This window comes from Lagenorhynchus albirostris, chromosome 6 (assembly GCF_949774975.1).
Source record: "Lagenorhynchus albirostris chromosome 6, mLagAlb1.1, whole genome shotgun sequence".
NCBI classification, from domain to species: domain Eukaryota; kingdom Metazoa; phylum Chordata; class Mammalia; order Artiodactyla; family Delphinidae; genus Lagenorhynchus; species Lagenorhynchus albirostris.
This window is the reverse complement of record NC_083100.1, coordinates 70,141,066-70,164,829: the sequence shown is the minus strand read 5'-3', so window position 1 is coordinate 70,164,829 and position 23,764 is coordinate 70,141,066. Positions and strand designations below refer to the sequence as shown.

At 35.4% G+C, this 23,764-nt stretch overlaps 1 protein-coding gene across 3 annotated transcripts in view; it reads left to right on the top strand.

The window, feature by feature from the left end:
• The window catches only part of PSMD14 (proteasome 26S subunit, non-ATPase 14), a 94,966-nt gene that overhangs the window by 35,580 nt on the left and 35,622 nt on the right, over window positions 1-23,764 (top strand). For all 3 annotated transcript variants that reach the window (XM_060152770.1, XM_060152771.1, XM_060152772.1), the window contains 4 exons: window positions 18,580-18,651; window positions 18,867-18,986; window positions 21,535-21,605; window positions 22,598-22,748. In XM_060152770.1, coding sequence (XP_060008753.1) covers window positions 18,580-18,651; window positions 18,867-18,986; window positions 21,535-21,605; window positions 22,598-22,748 — 414 coding nt within the window. The remainder of the gene's footprint in view (window positions 1-18,579; window positions 18,652-18,866; window positions 18,987-21,534; window positions 21,606-22,597; window positions 22,749-23,764) is intronic.

The following is a 23,764-nucleotide window of genomic DNA, read 5'->3' as shown; positions in this document are numbered from 1 at the left end:
GGAGAAGATGCAGTCAATCAAGGAGGATGACACAGGAGCTTCAGCCTAACTTTTGGTGATGTTTTATTTCATAAGCTGTTTAGTGAGAGTATTATTTATTAGGTCTTTTGTGTCTCTTAAATATTTTATAATGAAGTTTAAAAGAAACAAAGTTTAAAAGAAATTAACAGTGGTTAGTTTGAAAAAAACATTTGTTGTTTGCTCTGTGGATAGTTGTCACTTGGCTCTCTTTTTCTCCCAACTGCTCACATACCTGCCTCATTGGCCTCTCTGACACCCAGGAAGGCAACTTTCTACTCTTAGGCCTAAAACAGATTAGTTCCCTAAACAATAACCCTTGTGTCCATGCTGCCTAGTTGGTTTACTATCTCAGTCTCTTGTTCTCTAAGTATACTTCAGGCATATTAGTTTCCTTTTCTCTAGCCTCTCATTTATTCAGCCTTTTGGATATACTTATCCTCCTGGAGAAGGGATCTAAAGTTCTTAACGGAGACCACATAAGCATAGGATTGCCTTTGGCATTTTCATGTGTGCTTGGCTCAGAGAGGCATCAGAATGCCTTGCTTGGCATGTTAGTGGGTGAGATAGTGATCAAAAAATAAAAGCCAAAACTGCATTTATTTATGAAGAAATTGAAGAGTTATTTATTGAGCATCTTTTTGTAATTCCTCAAGTGTCCCATGTCATTCTTCTCATTCATTCATGACTTTGTATAAGGAATTCTCTCTAAATGAATGTCCTTTGCCTCCATTGTTTGTCTGATGAATTACTACTTACTAATTACTAATTACTATGTCAGTGAGGAAGGCTGGGGTATGCTTTAGCAACAACCCTTAAACTTCAACCGCTTAAAACTACAAAGTTTTCTTTTTTGTTCACGCTGTGTCAGCTGGGTACTATTCTGTGGTGTCATCCTTATTCTGGGACTCAAGCTGATAGAACATCATCACTGAGCACTGGCTCTTAAAAAGCTTTGACCGGGAATGACAGGTCACCTCTGCTTACATCTCATGGGCTAAAGCAAGTCACATGTTCACATCTAACTTCAATCAAGGAGATGCAGTTCTATTATGTTCCGGAGAGAAGGGCTATAGCAGTAATCGTCACCCATGATGTCTCCAAACCTGATTAATCTCTCCTTATTTCATATTTCTGTGACACTGTAAAACCTCTGTATTTCACTGAGTTGAAATGATAATAAAACCCTATAGTAATATTGAATGTGATATGTTTGGCAGTTGGCTGTAGACCTCTGAAATTCCTAGCCAGGTAGCTGGGCAGACTTACCTCAGTCATTTCATTAACCTTGCAATAAGGAAATCTTTGCTTTATAAGTTTACAACAGTGGTTCTCAACCTTGGCTGTACTTTAGAATCACTCACCCCAGAGCAGTTTAAATCAGAGTCTCGGATGGTGGGTCCAGGCATCAGAATTTTTTAAGCTCGCCAGGTGATTCTGAGGAATACACAGGGTTTAAGAACCACTGGCTTCCATGTTCATTGCTTGTTTGCTTTTGGGGGAGGCTCTTTGAAAATAAGGCTTTATTTTTATTATATCCCCAAGGCTTATTCTCTTTCCTATTTTTTTGGTACCAAACCCCTATTACAATTATATATATATATTTTTTATATTTACTTGTATAATTATCTGTCTCCTACATACATTTTAAGGACTAGCACCACGTGTAATTGGTTCATCATATACCTAGTTCATGTCGCAGTATGTAGCACATACAGTTTCCCCAAGTCCTTTTCCTTTTTCTCTCCTAGCCATGCCCACAATTTTTGGATTCCCTCTACTCTATATGGTACTTTTTCTTATATAATACATGGTTCCTTGGTCTTCCTCTTCTTTCATTAGATGAGATAAATATCATATTTGAAAAAATATAAAGCAAGATGCACCCAAACAGGCAAGGTTATTAGTGTTCTGTGTTAATACCTCTAGGGCCTGGCTTTTATGGCTGCTTAGTGGCTCTAATAAGCTGGTCACAGTAGCATCCACTTAACCCTAAGCTCCTCTGATCAGTGATCCAACTAGTCTTGAACTCTGTCTTCTCTTCCAGGGATACCCATTGCTTGGATGTCAGGTAATCAGCTTTTTACAAATATTTGTTGAAAAAATATTTTATTTTGAGAACTATATGTTAAAGAGAAATAGCCCTTGGCCTCAAGACTATAAGTCAGATATAATATTTGTAGAACTTCTATAAACCAAAAATATACTACATATTACTATAAGCATTTTGTATGGAAAACACACCATCTTCTCTCTTGTCTTATAACTGTGTATTTCTTTTAAGCATGTCAGAGAACTCCAAACTGTTTGATTTATATTCTGAAGTGCTGGATATTTTTCATAAAAGGCAAAGTGTGGATAAGAAAAAAAATGACCTTTAAAAAAAGTCACATCCTCAGTAAAACACCCATTGAAATGGAAGCAGTATTGACTCATGTTTGGCTTCTTAAGAATCCATGCTTCAGTCAGCCCATTTTATTTTTTAAAAAGCTTTGAATGGTAATGTACAGGATGATTGCTGTTTCATGTCTTTGTGCCTTTAAATGTCAGTTTCTTTCCTTGCCACTCTCCTCTCTTTTTTTTTTTTTTTTGCTTGGAAAAGTTATACATATTTTTCAATTCTTAGTATAAGGGATAATTGTATCAAATACATAGCTCTGACTTCTTTGCCCCCTATACATGCTTTTGTGGTGCTTTTATAGTTTTTCTTGCCTGCCTTCTGGTTTGTAAACATTTTGAGGACAGGGGCCTGTTTACCTTTGTATAACCAGTACATGGCAGTGGGCTTTCAGGTCTGTGGTTGTTGAGTGAATAAATAAAAGCATGCATTCTTTGTATATGTGTGTGTACATGACTTTGCATACTATACTTTAAAAGATGAGCTACTTAGTGAATTATGAATGCTTCCCAAAATAACCAGTTTATTTGTGGCTGACTATATTTTACATGTTTTATAATTTAAATACATAAATAGTTGAACAGTATAAAAGGAGAAAGGGCCACCGGTGACTGTAAGAACTTTAAAGTCAAAGCCAACTGTAGGGTCTGTTGTGGAACAGTTCTGATGCCTTAATGTTCTGTTGTAGGACTTTAGAGGTTCTGCTTGATTCCGGGACCCTATTTCCAGTATAAAAGATAGCATGTTTTAGCCACTCCTAAATGTTTGTAGTTACAGCTTCTGAAGTTTGACTAATCGAACCTCTGTGGATGATGCTTCTTTATAACAGAGGTAGTTAAACACTGCTTGTTCCTCTCTCATTGCTGTGGGGCAGAGTGAAAGTCACCCAGAGTGGGAGACAGTAGGTCCTTCTTCTGGTAAGACAGATTTCACAAAAATGTCTGAAGTGGTTGGTGCTTATGGCATTTTTTACACACACACATACACACGCATTTTCAAGTAGGTGAAAATGTTTCAAAGTGAATATCAAGGGTGGTCTTAAAGAGAAAGAAATAGCACAGCTGGGCATTGTTCACTAGGCCGCCAGCCCCTATGTTATTTTGATCAGGTGTCTTTTTAACCAAGTAATGGTGTCATCTCCCCTTCTCCCCGACTGTTACCTTGCCTTACCCCACTGCCTGTTCCCCACTGAAATTTTTATATTCTCAAAATATTGGCTCCAGGGTGGCCACTTAGGTTTGCTGTATTGGAGGAGCTGAGTAAGCCTAGGGGAAAAAGTCAGTTTTCAGAGAGGAGGAACTGAGTTTGTCATAATTGGAATGCTTGAAAGAAGGAGACGAATGAAAAGAAGGAGGAAAAGAATAAAGAATAGGATGTAGGAATATAGCATGTATGATTTCCATTTTTTGACATCCTCAACCATTAAATTTCCCATTATTATCTAAGCCCTTGCTGATCAAGTTTTTAATAAGCGTATTGTTGGTTATAGTTACTTGAGAGCTCAGCTATGTTACAACAGTGGATGAAATTATGTCTCTGTTGTCATGCTGGTAATTTTTTTTATTGATTTATCACAAGGCATAATTTTAAGCATTATAGATTTTCTAATGTTTAGTTCTTACTCTGATTTTTTTTTTTTTTGACTGCATTGGGTCTTCGTTGCTGTGCGTGGGCTTTCTCTAGTTGTGGCAAGAGGGGGCTGCTCTTCGTTGCGATGTGCGGGCTTCTTATTGCAGTGGCTTCTCGTATTGCGGAGCACGGGCTCTAGGCGCGCAGGCTTCAGAAGTTGTGGCTCGTGGCTCTAGAGCGCAGACTCAGTAGTTGTGGCGCACAGGCTTAGTTGCTCCGTGACATGTGGGATCTTCCTGGACCAGGGCTCGAACCCGTGTCCCCTGCATTAGCAGGCGGATTCTTAACCAGTGCGCCACCAGGGAAGTCCTCTGATAATATTTTTATTAAAGGAAATACTTCCAAGATTACTTAGTGATGAAAGATGTAGCATATGTATGTTAATTTTTTAAATTGTAATATTTAGAATGTTATTTATATAGTTGAGTTTTAAATATCTATAATGCTTATTATATGAGAATATTAGTATTTATAAATAAGGTATTTCAAAAGTAATGCATCATTATTTTAACATTTCTATTCTTATTCTTCTTTCCTTCTTTTTGTCTCTTTTTTTAAAGAATTAATGTGCCATCTGGAAACCTCTGAAATCATGCTATAAAAGGAATTTTGGCTTTTTGGCAACCAGTCATCAGGATATGCTGTGACTGTGCACCTTATCAGAATAATGAAACTTAATTAGAAAGGTGTTTATCTCATATATGTTCCAAAACATTTTCATAATGGGGATTCTTGTATGGACATTGTGGAAATAAAAAAATTATTACTACTCTATCCCAAGGTTAAGGTGGTTAAGTTATCATCATGAGATAGTCCTTGGATCTTAAACAGAAATGTAAATCAAAACCTGTGGCTAAATGGTTCTGAGCTATTTTTAAACACTATATCCTATTTCTTTTTTCAGTGTTAAAATAAGAATACATTTAATTTATATGTTTTTCAGAGGGGAGAGTTGCAGTATTACCATGCAATTAGCTTGCTCTGTTCTTCTCTTCTGGAATAATGTAGTCATTGGAACTGTCAGCCAAAGGACCTTTTTTTGGAACTTTTTTTTTTAACTCTAAAAAGTAACAAGTTTTTAAAATTAACTGAGAGAAAACAGCTGAAAGCATGCATTGAAAGGGTTAAGTCGACATGAAAGAATTCATTTCCACTTTAATGACCTAGCCTTGCTGGGTTAGGACTATGGGGAACATGCTTCTGACTTGTACTCCTATTGCCAATTAACACCTCCTATAACAGGTTGCCTCAGCTAGTCATTGAAGCTCAGACAGTAGAAATAGTTTACATGCAGCTTGTTTTTCACACTAGTTGTTTAATACTCACAAAATTAAAGTATTAAAAGGTTGTTTCTTACCTTGCTGGGTTAGAGATAAACAATACAGTGATAGTTATTTGTGAATGTTTGAATTTGCTTATTTTCTGTTCAGGTTTTTTTTCCTCTTCAGGGGTCATTAACTGAGGAAACTGAAGGTGGTGGTTTCATCAGATTTTAAATTTTTTGACAGAATTTGTCGAGGGTTATGTTGCATACCATAAATTAAGAATTATTTTCTGTCAGCTTTCCAATATATGTTTAGGTTTTATTTTGTTTTTAAAAACATAGTCACCTTCATTTGTTGATAAAACTTGCTTTCTCTTTGTTGAAAAATATTTTAACAGACCTCTAAAAATAATTCTATAATGCAGGACCAAATACCTTAAAACAGCCATTATAAAAATAAATAAGTCCAGGTAATATTTTAATCCTAGAACAACTTTTTAATAAATTTTGAAATGCTTTATGTCATTTCCTAAGGTAACTTTATATTTTTGGGTTTTTTTGGAGTGTTGCAGTTCAGTGATACTACTTATTTTACGTTTCTTTTTAAGTGACACTTTGGTTCATGTTTAATCAGCAGGTACTTTAATAACATTATAAAATTGGCTAAATAATTGATACCAGTTCACACTAAGAGAAAGGTGGAGTAATATAACTAATAGTGTTAACATATTTGTTAAAAGGCCTGAGTAGGTAACACTTTGAGGCATTAGTTTTTATCCTGTTATAATGGCAAATGCCTTTTTTTTTTTTAACACTTAGTCAACAAGGGCTGCCCAAGTAAAAGTCACAGCCTTTTATGCTGGATCAGATTTTAACCTTCTAAATGGGGGGGAAAACCCCACAAAAACACAAAAAAACAACTCATGTCTCATTTAATTTTACCACATTTAAAATTTGTGGACCTGGATGATAATTTCTGTTTTACTAAATGTGACAGATAAAACTCATTGTACAGAGGTAAGTTTGATGGCCTTGTGGGGTCCCTAATAGGTATTATATCACTGGTTAGGTAGATTTTCATGTATGTATAAAGGTCAGTCACACTGCTTGTGCCTATGGCTCACCTATTTTACCCTGCAGTTCTGTTAGATAGCTAACTTATACTCTTAGTCAGTTTAAAGGTATGGATTCCCCCCTACCTCATTTTAAACAAACTTATTTTAAAGAGTTAGGCACTTACTTAAGTGATTTCAAAGTTGTGCCTGTAGGATTTGAGCATTGTGGATTTATATAGCAAAAGTAATTATTTCAGTTTCTTATTTGTATGAGGGGTATGTGCATTTTAGTTCCATGTTTTTTTACAGAAATATATAACTAAATCATATTCTAATTTTCAAATTGTTACATTCATTTAAGTTTTAACAGTAGACTATAAAGTTGTAGAACATTCATATATTTCTTATTTTACTTATTTGTTGTCAGTGATGTGTGTGTGTGCTTTTTGTGAAATACAGACCAGTTTTCTTTAGTTTTTTATTTTATTTTTTCTTTTGCGTAATACCACTTTAGTTATAAAAGTACGTTCAGTTATTCTCATAGTTGTTTTTAAAGAACCTTGGAGTTTAAGTTACATCATGTTCAATCTTTAAAAAAAAATGACTTTCTGTACTTGTTTATTATGGTGGTTAGATAGTTGTTATAAGGTCAATAGAGTTAACTTGAATAGTTCAAACACCATGTAAGTTGGTAATTTTAGAGTTATGCTGTTGATTAAACATCAGAAACATTTTCTTCATTGTTTATTTTTTAGAATAATAACAGCCTAAGCCAATTTTTGAAATTCAAAAAATATTTGGGCCCAGGTTTTCATTTGATTTATATCACTGTATAGTTTTTTACTTTAGTTTACCCAGCATTTAGCGTAGTTTCTTTTTTCTTTAGTTTCTTAAACATAATAAATTCTCAATAAATGAAAGGTATTTGAAAGTAATTCAAATTCTGTACATTTATTCAAATTTTTTTCATCCTGTGAATGGAACACATGTAATTTGTCATTGTATGTGATCACCATATGCCCATTTTAGTTGAATGTAAACATAGACTAACAGTAGTTGATTTAAATCTAACATTAAAGTTTGTATCACTTTCTACTTGTGAAATCTTTTGTTTCTCATTGAAGTCATAGGATTATAAATATGAGACATGAGGGCAGGGGTAAAGGGACGTGGAAACTTTCTGTGGGTGAGGAATAAAAACCATCCTATATCTCTTTTCCTGGGTGGCACCTCCCAATCCTGGAAGTCCCTTTCTGTGCCCATTACCACTTCATTACCCTGACTGCTCCTACTCTGTACATTTCTCCTCCTTGAATCCCCTGACTCACACGTGTTTTTTCTTAAGTTATTTAACATTTGATATAGAGCTATACCTCGACATCTTTATTTGCCTAGGGTATAGCCATCTTGCACCTCAAGTATCTTGAAAATTCTTACTTGATATCTCTGCTTCTGTAATGAACTAGTGTCCTACTTTTGTTGTTGTGCATATTTACTCAGTTCTTTAAAATACATTAAAGTGATACTCAAATAATTTGGTGTGCTGACATATGTACAACCATGATTTAATTGTTTGAATAAGGTGATATGTTTGTGAACTGTGCTTGCCTTATTATTTTTCTATCATTTGTATGCTGTGATTAAAAAAAAAAAGCCCCAAATGTTGTGTAACTTGTTTCCTACAGTATATTTTAATAAAAAGGCATATTTTTGTTTTCACAGTAGTGTACATACTATGTTATAAGTAAATTCAGTAGTGCCTTTTGGTCAGCCAAGCCCCCTGTGCCCATCTAGACTTCAGAAAATAAAGGAAGGCCCAGAAGTGTTCCCCGTTCTTAGTGGGCATACTAACTGCTTTTAGGTAGGAAGAGCATCCCAAGACTTATTTCCATTTTCTTTAGTAGGAAATGGCTCCAGGTGGAAGAGGATTCTAAAATTGTAAACAATGGAAAGGAACTAAGCTTCCAGAATAAAAGTATATTTGGGCATATGAAAAAGGGATGGTATGCTGTAGTGGAAAGGCCACATGGCTAGAAGTCAGAGACTGCATTTCAGTCCTGATGATCTGTGCCAATGTGTGTTTTGTCTGCCTTTCCATTTACATTATAAGCTTCTTGAAGCCTTCATTTAACCATACAGCTGTAGTACTAGGCACATGGTAAATACTTAAATATTATTTGGAGCCTGGGCTTGATCTCTGCCTCACATTTGAAAAATGATAAATTTTTTCAGAGCCTGAAAAAGAAAGTCCAGATTTTCTCTGAGAAGACCATGTGGACCATGGAATGAATCGGAAAACTTCAGGTTAAACAAAGACAAACAGATTTTTTCCCCTCCAGGATTTTTCTTAGAGCCTCTAATATTCTAACATACAACATAAATTTGGGGGGTAGGTTAGATATTCATTATATCCCAAACTTACTTAACTAGGAGTGAACTCTATGGATGGTATTTTCTTGAAACTCTTTCCCCAAAAATGAGTATTTTAAAAATCTCTGTCACACTGCAGAATAACAAAGAATTGATAAAACTTGGTGATATATTGACTATAAGGACTGAAGGAGAGTAAATGAAAATTTTGCCTAGGTTTCTAGTTTGAGACTCAAGATAATTATAAGTTGGGAAGGTTAGTTTGTAGAGAAACATGGTGAGTTTGATTTTTGAAGATGTTTAATTTGAGAAGTCTTCCTTAGGAAATAATATGATGATTGGTAGTATTACTAAGTGAGGAGGGAACCCTTAAAAAAATATCATCTGATTTAATTAGTCATCAAATATTTGAACCCCTCTGTAACATTTTCCCCAATATGAACCACTTATGTTTGCATAACTCCAGTTACAGGGGACTCATTAACTGGAGCTCTTCTTTAGATAGCTTGGACCAATACAAGATTTTTCTTATATTGAAGCCAAATTCAATCTCCCCATAGCTTCATTCCATTAGTCCATAGTTCTACAAATTATATAGTCTAAATCAGTGGTTCTCAAATTTTAGCAAGCATCAGAATCACCTGGAGGGCTTTCTAAAAACCAAGATTTCTGGGCTCTGCCCCCAGAATTTCTGATTCAGTAGGAATGTGTGTTTCTAACAAATTCCCAGGTGGTGCTGGTTTATCTGGTTTAGGGACTGCACTTTGAGAGCTATTAGTCTGAACTTTGTCTGACAGCTTTTCATATATTTGAAGACAGTTGTTTTGTATCTTGTCTTTTCCAAGCTTTATTAAGTTCTTTGGAATATTTCCTATATATCATGACTTTAAGTCACTTTTCCATACTTGGTAGCTCAGATTCTGAGAGTGAAGAACTCTGGAGTAGAATCCTTTACATACAGTCAGGAGCCAACCATAAAAAGACCTCATGGTTCAGTGCTCTAAAATACTTTGCACTGGTAAATGTTGAAACTTGTGTGGTGTCTTATAGGTTAGTTCCTAATTTACCTCTGTTTGTTATCATGGCCTTCAGGATGGGAGAGGAATCTGCCTCCATGTGAATGTACTTCACAGCCATACTCCTTTTTATTAGCTTTCTTTTTAAATTAAGCGGTTTCCTTCAATATTGTAAGTTAAAAATATTCAATATAGCAGCAGGCTAGGGTACTTTTTTTTTTTTTTTTTTTTGTGGTACACGGGCCTCTCACTGTTGTGGCCTCTCCCATTGCGGAGCACAGGCTCCGGACACACAGGCTCAGTGGCCATGGCTCACGGGCCCAGCCGCTCTGCGGCATGTGGGATTCTCCCGGACCAGGGCACGAACCCGTGTCGCCTGCATCGGCAGGCAGACTCTCAACCACTGCGCCACTAGGGAAGCCCAAGCTAGGGTACTTTTAACTTAAGGTAATATTGCTGATTAAGATGGCTAGAGTCATCTGAGATCTCAGAGAAAGGAGCTTTCAACAATATTTTTAAATTATTGGTTGTTATTTGTTCTTAGGTTTATCTGCATTATTAAAAGAAGTATCATGAATATTCTGGTTCAAGCAAACATCACTGTTTATTTACTTAAATAATTTCTAGGATTGCAAAAGCGGGTTAAAAAGTTTGTACAGTTGTAATGCTCTTGATATACATTGCTCAGTTGCTTTTCTGATAGTTTGTACTAATTCACGTTTCCACCAGTAGTGCTGAGAGTGTCTCTTTTATCACACCGGCTCCAAAATTGGGCATTGTAAAGCTTGTTTGATAGGAAAACAACAGCAACAACAATGTCTTAATGTGTTAATTGGCATTTCTTAATTAAAGGAGGTCAACTAGTGAGGTTGAATGTTTTTCATATTTATTTCATTATTTCTTATGTAATTAGTTGCTTTATATTCTTTGCCCATGTTTCCATTAAGATTTTAGTATTTTGTTAACTTGGGTATTGACTTTTTGTCATAAATGGGGCAACTATTTTTTCAGGGTTTTTTTTTTTTCCTTTTAACTTTTTTAGTACAGGTATACCTCATTTTATTGAGCTTCACTTTATTGTGCTTTGCAGATAATTGTGTTTTACAAATTGAAGGTTTGTGGCAACCCTGCATCCAGCAAATCTGTTGGTGCCATTTTTCTAACAGCATTTGCTCACTTCGTGTCTCTGTCATGTTTTGGTAATTCTCAATATTTCAAACCCTCCACCAGCAAAAAGATTATGACTCACTGAAGGCTCAGATGATGGTTAGCATTTTTTTTAGCACTAAAGTATTTTTAAATTAAGGTATGTACATTTTTTTAAACATAATGCTATTGCACAGTTAGTAGACAACAGTATAGTGTAAACATAACTTTTATATGCACTGAGAAACCAAAAAAATTCATGTGACTTTCATTATTGTAATATTCACTATATTGGAGTGGTCTGGAATTGAACTCATAGTATCTCCAAGGTATGCCTGTATTCAGAAATTTTAGATTATATTGTCAGTTTTATATATTTTTTTTGTTCAATTGGGTTTGTAACTAGAATGTATTTCCTCGCCCAGGTCAAATTTATTTATTTAGTTAATTAGTTATACTGAAATATTATCCATTAGTAAACAGTAACTTTCCATACTCCCCTCCATGCAGCCCCTAGCAGCCATCATTATATTTTTCTGTCTTTATGATTTTTGTTTGTTTTGTTTTGTTTTGTTTTGTTTTGCGGTACACGGGCCTCTCACTGCTGTAGCCTCTCCCGCCGCGGAGCACAGGCTCCGGATGTGCAGGCCCAGTGGCCACGGCCCATGGGCCCAGCCGCTCCATGGCATGCGGGATCCTCCTGGACCGGGGCATGAACCCGCGTCCCCTGCATCGGCAGGCGGATTCTCAACCACTGCGCCACCAGGGAAGCCCAGTATTGTCTTTTTTGATTGGCTATTTGACTTAGCATAGTGTCCGCAAGGTTCATCCATGTTGCAGAATTTCCTTCCTTTTTAAGACTGAATAATATTCCATTGTGTATGTGTATACCACATTTTGCTTATCCATTCATCCATTGGTGGACACTTGGGTTGCTTCTACTTTTTAGCTCTTGTGAGTAACGTTGCTGTGAACATTGGTGTACAGACATCTCTTTGAGAACCTGCTTTCATTTCGGGGGGTTATATACCCAGAAGTTGAATTGCCAGATCTTACAGTATTCAATTTTTAACTTTTTGAGAAACCACCATACTGTTTTTCACAGTGGCTGTACCATTTTATATTCCCACCAGCAGTGCATGAGGTTTTCCATTTCTTCACATCCTTGCCAATACTTGTTTTCTGTTTTGTTTTGTTTTTTATTAGTAGCCATACTAATAGGTGTAAGGTGGTATCTCCTTGTAGTTTTGATTTGCATATCTCTAATGATAGTGATGTTGAGCATCTTTTCATGTGCTTACTGCCCATTTATATATCTTCTTTGGAGAAATGTCTATTCAAATCCTTTGCCCATTTTAAAATCAGGTTTTTGGTTGTTTTAGGAGTTCACTATGTATTTTGGATATATAATTTGCAAATATTGTCTTGGCACCCTTGACACTCTTATTAAAAAATAATTTGACCCATATATGCAAGGGTTTGTTTCTGAGCTCTCTGTTCAGTTCCATTGGTCTATGTGTCTGTTTTTATGCCAATACCACATTGTTTTGATTACTGTAGCTTTGTAGTAATTTTGAAATCAGGAAGTCTGAGTCCTCCAGTTTTGTTCTTTTTCAAGATTGTTTGGCTGTTCAGGGTCCCTTGAGATTCCATATGAATTTTAGGATGGGTTTTCTATTTTTGCAAAAGTTGTCATTGAAATTTTGACAGAGATTGCTTTGAATCTGTAGATCACTTCGAGTAGTTTTGACATTTGAACAATATTAAGTCTTCCAGTCCATGAACATGAGATGTGTTTCCATTTATTTATGTCTTCTTTAATTTCTTGCAGCATTATTTTGTGGTTTTCATTGTATAAGACTTTCATCTTCTTGGTTAATTCCAAGTATTTTATTCTTTTTGATGCTATTGTAAATGAACTTATTTTTGTAATATCTTTTTCAGATTGTTCATTATTTGTATGTAGAATTGCATGGTTTTTTGAATGTTGTCTTTGTATCCTGCTACTTCACTGAATTCACTTATTAGATCTAATGTCCTTTTTGTGGATTCTTTAGGCTTTTCTTTTTTTTTTTTTTTTTTTTGGCGGTACGCAGGCCTCTCACTGTTGTGGCCTCTCCTGTTGCGGAGCACAGGCTCCAGACACACAGGCTCAGTGGCCATGGCTCACGGGCCCAGCTGCTCCGCAGCATGTGGGATCTTCCTGGACTGGGGCACGAACCTGTGTCCCCTGCATCGGCAGGCGGACTCTCAACCACTGCGCCACCAGGGAAGCCCTAGGCTTTTCTTTGTATAAGATCATATCATCTGCAAACAGAGAAATTTTCCTTTCTAACTTGAGTGCCTTTTATTTCTCTTTCTTGCCTAATTGCTCTGGCTAGAACTTCCGGTACTATGTTGGATAGATGTGGTGAAAGCAGGCATCCTTGCCTTGTTCCCCATCTTAGAGGAAATGCTTTCAGTCTTTCACCAACATGGGACATTATGTTCACTGTGGATGTTTCATCTATGGCTTTTATTATGTTGAGGTAGTTTTCTTCTATACCTAGTTTGTTGAGTGTTTTTTTCATGAAAGAGTTGAGTTTTGTCAAATGCTTCTTCTGCATCAATTGAGATGATCATGTGGGTTTTTTTCCCCCTTCATTCTGTTGATGTGGTGTATTACATTGGCCAGTTTTTGTTTGTTGAACCATCCTTGCATTGCAAGTTTTAATCCCACTCAGTCATGTGTATAGATAGTCCTTTGAATATGCTGCTGAGTTCTGTTCGTTAGTATTTTGTAAGGATTTTTGCATCGATGTTCATAAGAGATACTGGTCTGTCTGTAGTTTTCTTTTCTTGTAGTGTCTTTGGTTTTGGTATCAGGGTAATGCTGGCTGGCCTCATAGAATGAATTAGGAGGTGTTCCCTTCACCAATATTTTTATCATGGTTTTGGTTATGATTTGATTTTTTTTTAATGTAAATCATTGATCTATCTGGGTAGTGATAATGTGACATGGAGAAACAAATTTAGTTTTAAATGTTTTCCATACTGAACAGTTAAAAAAAAAAGATAAAGTAGAATATGTTCGATTCTATGGTAATAACTTTGAATCTAAATGAAACGAAACTTTCTGGAACAATATAATATTCCATCTAGTTTCAAGACAGGTAACCTGAATTTATTAATACCACTGCAGATGTTATAAAAATTAGCTCCAAAATCAGCGTCAGAGCCAAATGTTTCATTAGTGAACTTGTCCAAATTTAAATCTGAAGGCATAGATAATTTAGTATATATACATTGTATTACAACATAGAAAATGGGAAGTTGTAAAACTTTCCAATTCATTTTATACATCTAGCATAATGATATCAAAACCTGACAAATTTAACAGAAAAAAAGAAAATGTCAGGTCAGTCTCACTCATAATAATATATATAGTAATATAAATAAAAATTAAATATAAATATATTTTAAATTTTAGTATAAAAATAGTAAATTAAACTTGAACAATTTATCCTGGAAAGGTGGTTTAATACTAGGAAATCTATTAATGTAACACATCACTGAAGAAAGGCAAGGTAAGTAAAATATAGTGGCCATTGTGGCTTCTTTTGCAAAAAGAAATAGCTGTGTCACTGACAAATCTCACCAATCCTTTTGTTTTGTTTTAATTCTTATTTGTAAGCAGCATATACATGAATTTCCATTTTAAACCCATTATAGAAGGGCTTTAACAGGGGACCTTACCTCATTTATACCTCATTTATATTTTTTCATTTCATTTTCATTTCATATTTTTTATTGTCAGTGTTGTGTTAGCTTTTTCTTCTTCAGAGATTTGGTAAGGTGTATATTCAGTTTTAATGTTTATTGTGGTTACTTTAAATTTGTTCAAAAGACTCTCAAATCCATATTTCTGTAATAGTCTAAGTCAACACTTAAACAGATCTCTTTTTTCCCCTCCTATATGTCAAACAGAGAGTTTTGTATACTTCATTTCTCTCCATTGCCCTATATAGTTATTGGGTGAGATCTGTGGTTTTGAACCCTGGTTATTTATGTTATTTAGCTCTCTCTGTTTTTAACTGCTTTCAGTGGTCTTAACAAATTGTTTTGTATAATGGCTTTTCCATTTTTAATTTTCTATTTTTGATTTGTGGAGTCTCAACTGGATCATTTATTCAAAAAGTTCTTTGAAGGAAGATACATGGAATCATATTTTCTGAGCCCTTGTGTATATAGTAATATATTTGTGGGCCTTCAGACGTTTTTTTTTCATAGAGTGTAATGTTTTTGACTCCACAGGGTATCTCTCTTAAAAGTCTGAAACTTTGTTTCATTGTTTTCTGCCATTTAATGTTGCAAAGAAATTCAAAGTCAACTGAGGTGCATTTTTTTCTTCAGGTTATGTAGTTTTTCTATTTGTATGGTTTTAGAAATTTTGCTTTATTCATGTAGTTAAGATTTACCTAAGACTTTACAATGTATATAACACTTTTCTTCATTGATTATTGCCTGACATTTAGTGATGCAAAAGTTGAATTGTTTTTCATTCAAGAAAGTTTTCTTCAGCTTTGTCTTATTGATGCTTTCCATTTCTTATTTTATTTTATTCTTAGGATCAACTGTATTTCTTAGCTTACATCTCCTTCCTTTCTCCTCTAGTATTATATTTTTAATAGTTTTCATCTGTAACTTTTTTACTCTACATTCTAAGACATCTTCAAAAGTTTACGTTCTGTATCACTGAATTAAACTTGTCATAGTGTTATTTTTACCCTTGTTTACTCCAGTGTAACTTTAATTCTTAACTGTTTTTCATCTTTTCATCTATTTCAAAGATAAGAAATCGTCTTGTATTCTGCTGGTGCCAAATAGTTTTCCAGAATTTTGTATATGATTCCTATTTTTAAATGACTTTCCTCTCTTTGAATTATCTGAATGCTATTCCTCAGGAGTGTTTGCTGAAAGGCAATGTATGTAAATTGTACATTGCTCCACAGTTTTCTCAACTCAGGTCATCTTTGATCTACAGCTGTACTGGCTCTTACATAACTGTTTTAGCTCAGTTTCCAGGATATTTAATGGGGTTTTCTTCATTGCCTGGTTGTGTGCTATTCTGAACAGGTGAGCATGATGATAGAAAAATGATAGCATCTGCTCCAGAGATCCTTAACACATGTTCCATAGACAGTGTTTTACATGGGTTACTCTTTTTTTTTTTTCTTTAGGTTGCAGTTCACTGCTACAAACCCTTCTCTACTTCTTGTCAAGTTGTTTTCTGGGAAATTTATTCTAACTAGATCAAGAAACAGTAGTAATAGAGTGAGAAGGGTAACAGGAAATATCACTGGCTGCTGTCTCAAAAAACAACAATAGAGAGGCCAGCTACATGGTTTTCTGTTAGTATGTTTCTGAACCAGAAGAACATAGTGAGAGAGGAGCTAGCGATCTTTGTACTTGCTTGCATATGGCTTGTTCTCTCTCCCAGGGTAACTGGTGGGTATTTTCCCTTCCTGTTCCATTGGCTTGCACTACCTTAACTTGTTCATTCTTTTTTTCCAACCAATACTTAGTGAGTTCTGTGTGCCAGGCACTTTGCTAGGTACTGGATATATATAATGCTGAACAAAACAGTGTTTCTTCTTTCATTGATGGCAGAAATAGTTTTTGAACTCTGTCAGTAATGCATTTTGGCAGAAATAGTTTTTGAACTTTGTCAGTAATGCATTTTGGTGATGATGTGATGTTTTATTTCCCTATTCTTATTTTTTCTTAATAAGTATTTCCTGGCACATTGAGAAAGGCTGTATTAATAACTCTAGCCTAGATATCAGTTTTAACTTTTGTCATGGGCATTTTTTAAGTTGTTCTGAATTAGGAAATAACTTTTATGAATACAGTGTTCATTATCCTGACCTTAGGGTATTATTTCCCCAAAAACATCTTGTGACAACTAATTTACTATTTCTTCTCTTTTTTCTTAAACTTCTTTAACTTTCTTAATTAGATGAATAAAATTGTCATATCAACAAAATTATCTTGTTTTATGTGGTGACCTCAACAAATGTTTTGGCATGATAGCACTTTAGCTTACCTTAGAATTTTCATATCTATTTGAAAGGCAAGCAGCAAAGCTGCATTAGGTGATAACAATGAAGAATTCGTTCCTTTTTAAAATATGTTATCTGCCATGTATTTTTAAACATAAAATTTGAAGGATTGAAGGATTTTATTTTTCTCACCACTTTGTATATAAGGAAATAGAGGTAGTTTTTGTATGTGATGCTTATATTTAGAGAAAACTTATTCTAGAACTTTTCATACTCAGTGCTTCCAGTAAGTATTATGAGCTTTTAAACAAAACAAAACATCACAGAATTTGGCATATAAATAGACAAGAAGCACAAAGTACACACAGACCTATAAGTGTGAAATGTAATGAGTAAAGCAATTTTTTAATTTTAGTAATAAGCAAATCCATGAAAGCAAGATAGAATATTGACTTACAATTTAGATAGCTAACGTGTTCATTATGTAATTGTAATAGAGTTATTGCTGAGGAAAGGGAACTTTAAGCAAAACAGGACCTGGCAAGTAAAAGTCACATCTCTCAGGCTTCCCTGGTGGCGCAGTGGCTGAGAGTCCGCCTGCAGATGCAGCGGACGCGGATTTGTCCCCCGGTCTGGGAGGATCCCACATGCCGCGGAGCTGCTGGGCCCGTGAGCCATGGCCGCTGAGCCTGCAGCGTCCGGAGCCTGTGCTCTGCAACGGGAGAGGCCACAGCAGTGAGAGGCCTGCGTACCGGAAAAAAAAAAAAAAAGTCACATCTCATTTTAGTTTCCCAGGACTGCTCAGTATTAAAAAACAAGAAGCTTTCCATGTGCACTGATTGGGGCAGAATTAAATTTATAAGATTGTAGTCATCTTGAGGGTAAGGACTATATCTAAATTACTTTGTGTGGCAGAATGTTACACTAAATAGTGGTTTGGTGATTTTGATGAAGAAGATAGAATCCTTAGGGGGAAACATAGTATCTTCTTAGGCTGTAATAAGATTAATAGTAATATTTGTTTTAAAGGTAGTTGTCAGGATTTGGAAGTATTTTCATGTTAGCTATACCAGTCTCAACCAGTTTGTTCACATCTGGGGCAGTTGTGTTAAATTTGATGTTGTATAGGGGAGGGGAACAACTTCATCAGGTGAAGTGAAGAGCATGTTGTTCACAGCTCTTTCACCTAGGGATTAGAAGTCTTCTCCGCCCCTCACCGCCACCCCCCCCCCCATACCTAAGTTTCTGCAGAGATCCCATAGCCCTAATCTACATGCTGTCTTTAGCTGAAAATTAGGCTCAGAGAATTTACTGTTCGTGTTGGTCCTTCAGTTAATCAGTTTACATTCACGTTGGGGTAAGAAACATAGCTAATTGGTGCATTATAGTTATTTTGTAGTGGAGGTAAATTAGCATCGCTGAAAGATTCAAGCATTCTGTCCATTGGACACTTACCTGAGTACTAAGTTTGATGTTTTCTACAGGTTTGATATTTACAAGCTTGTTTTGATTGTGTTGTAGCTGAATACTTACCATGTTTCCCCTAAACTCTTTTAAAACAATCATGTTTAAATAACTTGTAACTTTAATTTTAAACTCATAAGTTCTTTGTATTTATAATGATTTGTATGCTTGTTTCTAGGGCCCACCTACAGATGCTCCTGCAGTGGACACAGCAGAACAAGTCTATATCTCTTCCCTGGCACTGTTAAAAGTAAGTGTTGAATGGAGTTACTTGCTTCAGAGAGTTCAGCTGCTTTCTCTCTTTTACTTCGGAATATTTTTCACGTTAACCCTCTCACACATAAGCTGTTGTTTTAGGTGCATGTGTTTTATTTCCACTGAAACACAATTAAGTTATTAATTTTAAAAAGGGAGGTGGGTCCAAAGATCTCAAAGCTTTGTGTCTATATATCTTCCTCTTTACAGATGTTAAAACATGGTCGTGCTGGGGTTCCAATGGAAGTTATGGGTCTGATGCTTGGAGAATTTGTTGATGATTACACCGTCAGAGTGATTGACGTGTTTGCTATGCCACAGTCAGGAACAGTGAGTACTTTTTTGGTTGCCTGATGCAAGTAAACGTGTTTCTTTTTTCTTTTCCTGTGTAAATTAACTCTCATCATATTGTAATTTTCTCTTTCTGATAGAAAAATTCATTATAAGATTAATGATAGAAATTTTTAGACTGTATTGAATCAAATCATTGATCTTTTAAATGCATTATGAATTCCCTGTAGATCCACAAATTGAGTGATGCTAACATTTAATCCCTTTACTTGTTCTTTCAGCTTTAACTAGCATAGTGTACCGGATTTATAAGTTAGTTACCTTAAAATAGTAGGTTACTAGTTTGATTAGTTTGAACACTTGGTTCAAAAGATTTCAGAGACACTCTTTTTTTACGCGGGCCTCCCACTGTTGTGGCCTCTCCCGTTGCGGAGCACAGGCTCCGGACGCGCAGGCTCAGCGGCCATGGCTCACGGGCCCAGCCGCTCCGTGGCATGTGGGATCTTCCTGGACCGGGGCATGAACCGGCGTCCCCTGCGTCGGCAGGCGGACTCTCAACGACTGCGCCACCAGGGAAGCCCCCAGAGACACTCTTAATTAGAGTTTCAACTCACCTACATTATCTAGTCCTCATGTTTTGTTTTTATTGTTTTGAAATATCACCCTTTTTAAAATGTTCTGTGTATGGTGATAAATGACTCAAGCTTTTCCTATTCAAAATGTTAAGTTTAAAAAAAAAAACAAAAAACCATGACAAACTTTAGTTCTTTTTGCCTTTTTCGCATGGTAATTTGTTAATAGACGAACCATACTGCATACACATTTTGAAAGTCCTCTACTTTAATGCATTTAAAATGCATTGTTCTTTGTGGGAGTTTGTTGTTTTGTTTTGTTTTGTTTAATGCATTGAACTTGTAGATAGGTGTGTATTTAGATTTTTTTAATAGCCAAAAAACAATAACCATTTACTTACCTTCCGAAAAATAACATATATCCTTCTCATCTACTTGCCTAAGAAAATATAATATGTATATTCGTCTGATGAATGTCCTTATGTGGATATCCATTGTAGTAAAGGGTTCTTAAGTTTTAATATCGTTTATTTCCTTGTACTACAAGTGCTTGTTTGACAATATAAAATAGAATATTTGATCCCCATGTTCATTCTCTGTAGTAGAGTGGGAAAGTTTTTCTTCTAGCCCAAGAGTTAGCAGACTTTTTCTGTAAAGACATATATCTCTGTCTCATATTCTTGTTTTGTTTTTTTTTTAAACCACCCTTTAAAAATGTTAAAAAACATTCTTAGGCTGTAGGCAGTAGATTGCATACCCCTGTTCTTGAGGATGCACTCTCAATTAGAATTCAAAATACTGTTTATTTTGGTGGGAAGAAGTGCTTATGTTAACTGGTTTGTTTAGGTAGATTAGACTTAAATTCCTGATGTTAGAGGAAAACCTTGAGGGAGCTATAATGGCAGTGATCTATCACTGGAGAGATAATATGAATGCCTTTAATTCTTCCATGTCCTAAAATTTTCTTTTGGTTGAACTAGCAAAATAATGCAGCATTTAAAAGACTTGGTTGCAGATTGCCTCTTGTGGGGAATATTTTGAGAATGCTGTTATATTTGAGGTAATATTCAAATGTATATATTTCCCTCCAATTGCCTAATCTACCAAGTAGTCCTAACTAAAGCACTGAACATCCTCCCCTCCCAACTCAGCCAACCAAAAAACAAATAAAAACAACTCTGGGAAACTATTAAATTATTTTCCTTCCTCAAGGTGTTTATATTACTGAAGAAAAAAAAACCAACTTGAACTGTTGATTATTATAATAGCACAATATTTGTAGAACTTCGGATGAGATGGAAGAGGCCTAGTGCTTATCAGTTATCAGAGGATGACGTTAGGAAGTATGCTTGCCTAGACTGATCTAACCAAAAAATAGTTGGTTCACTTATTTGGTATTTCTGGTGTGTGTATATATATACACACACACATTAATCATGGCCATAAACTCTTTTTTTTGTTTGCTTGTTTTGTTTTTTTTTTTTTGGTACGTGGGCCTCTCACTGTTGTGGCCTCTCCCGTTGCGGAGCACAGGCTCCGGACGTGCGGGCTCAGCGGCCATGGTTCACGGGCCCCGCCGCTCCACGGCATATGGGATCTTCCCGGGCCGGGGCACGAACCCGTGTCCCCTGCATTGGCAGGCGGACCCTCAACCACTGCGCCACCAGGGAAGCCCCCATAAACTCTTTTAAAGGAGCCTAAAAACTATCTATCTTAACTCAAAAAAAAAAAAAAAAAAACTATCTTAACTCATTAGCTAACAGCAGTATGGTACTTGGCAATTTTTTGGTTTTCTTGGTACTTGGCAATTTAAAAAGTTTTATTGATGTATGGTTTATAATTGAATGACATGAGTGGGTATCAAATATGGATATCAAAACCTATTAACTTATTTTGGTATCCCAAAATAATATACACAGGTTTTTAGGCAGTAGCTTTTTGTTCATTTATCTTATAATATAATTTTTTTTCTCATTGTTATAGAAGCTAATCGTTTTGCTTTCTTTCTAAATCAGGGTGTCAGTGTGGAGGCAGTCGATCCAGTGTTCCAAGCCAAGATGTTGGATATGTTGAAGCAGACAGGAAGGTAAGTATTTCAAATGATCATATAATGGAATTATGGGAAATATTTTCAGAAATGTATCTCAGAATTTTACATGTTCGTGAATATCATTCTTAGGGGAAAAAAGCCACGTAATTAATGTAAAAGTATCACTGTCAGTGCTCTGCACCACCTATCTAGTATCTCTTTCCTCTAGAATCATAGAAATTTGCCAGTTAGGAAACTGCCTCATGTTAAAATTCTCAACTGTTACATAGTAAATTTGGACTGTAGCTTCCCACCGTTTAGCATATGGAGTTACTCTCTAGTCACTTATAATTGAAAGAGCTTGTATGTTCCAAAATTTGAGAGTTGCAGCTAAATAAAATTCTGAATATTTAATTATATTTGTAGTCATATTGAGTTTTAAAGACAGGGAAAGTACAATCCAAATATTGTTCAATTTTTTACCCCAGATTAAATCTCTCAATAGTTGTCATTCTCTTGCTCAAATTCTTCTACTGTGGAAAAAACTTCAAAATTAATGTTAGCAAAAGGCTCAGCAGCTGAGCAGAACAGTGCAAATTGGTTTTTGACTGAGTTCCTAGTTCTACTGCTGGTTTAATTGATATTTAATCCTTTCACAACAGTGGATCCTGGTGTCCATTGTTAAAAATGTACTCTGCCTGGAAAATCCAACTCCCAGAGCTAAGGAGTTAAAGAGTAGATATTTACTTGAATGCTGAAAGGGTAAAAACTGGCTCTGAGAAAGTGTGGTAACAAGGTGAAAAACTGAAAGCCTTATCTACCACTGCTAATGTGCATCTCTTAATGATAGCACTCCTTTGTCACACTTTTTCATTTCCATGTTTTCTGGATAATATGGTGTATGATTTCAGTGTTTCTAATGGTGCTTTTTCACACCTGTGTGTTTTTCATGTCTTCTTAATTTATACCCTGTTAGTGTGTTGTTTCTTTTCTATCATAAATGTATTACTTATTCTGTTCTGAACGGCTGAATGCCCTCTTTGTTTCAGGCCTGAGATGGTTGTTGGTTGGTATCACAGTCACCCTGGCTTTGGTTGTTGGCTTTCTGGTGTGGATATCAACACTCAGCAGAGCTTTGAAGCCTTGTCGGAAAGAGCTGTGGCAGTGGTTGTGGATCCCATTCAGAGTGTAAAAGGAAAGGTAGAGTGGATTCTATCTTTATTAGCATCTCCTGCCACATTCTATTTACAGATACATCACATAAAAATCTATTTTGTTTAAAGCATGATTCTTAATTACACAAAAATACCAACCAAACAAAAAACTGTACCAGTTAATAAATGTGTCTTGGTATTATCATTAGCAATTTACCTATTTAGAGATTTGTTTCTACTTTAATTAGTCTAATTATAAATGTTTATCTTTAATTTTTATTTCATAGATTTAGGAATGTTAATCATACTGAAAGCCTTCTATACACATTTTATAAATATTTTAATAAACATTGCTGTACCTTCTTTTATTTTAAAATGGTGAATTTGGGATTGGCACATTTAAAAAATCTAAAGAGCTCTGTTTGCAGACATTGTGCAGGACATATTCTGCAGTTGTAGGTTCCAAATATTTTAGACAGTGAAAACTTGACCCAAACATTTGGTATCAACCGTTTGCATTTTTGGAGTGAGGACACAGATGAATGATTAGATATGCTAAATGATTCTGAAAAGAGATTAACTTGCAAAGCATATTGGGTTATAGTTGTTCTTTGTTGAAATCTTTTGTTCATGTTTAGTTCTTTTTTCCTTCTTTTTTTTCTTTTTTTCTTTCTTTTTTTTTTTTTTTCTTTCTTTCTTTCTAGCCCCATATGCCATTTTCCTATTTCCTGCCTCATGACAGCAGGGAGCAGCTCTATTATCACCTTCACAGAGCTGTCTGCAAATGTGAGAGGCAATTCGATTTTGCTCAACCACAGGGAGAGTGGATTAGAAAAACTACAGAACATACAGAAATTGGCTAGGTGGTTACTGCTTTAAAATACTGCTGAGGTGTCTTGTTTGAGCATGTATGTCCATTGTAGTGTAGAATAATTGCTAAAATACAATCACAATACATTTATGGAATCCTTTTTATGGAGCTTTTACAAATAATTTTTGGAGCACTTAAAAATAAATATTAGCTTATCAGACCTGGAGTTTGATAGTATTGCAGATTACATT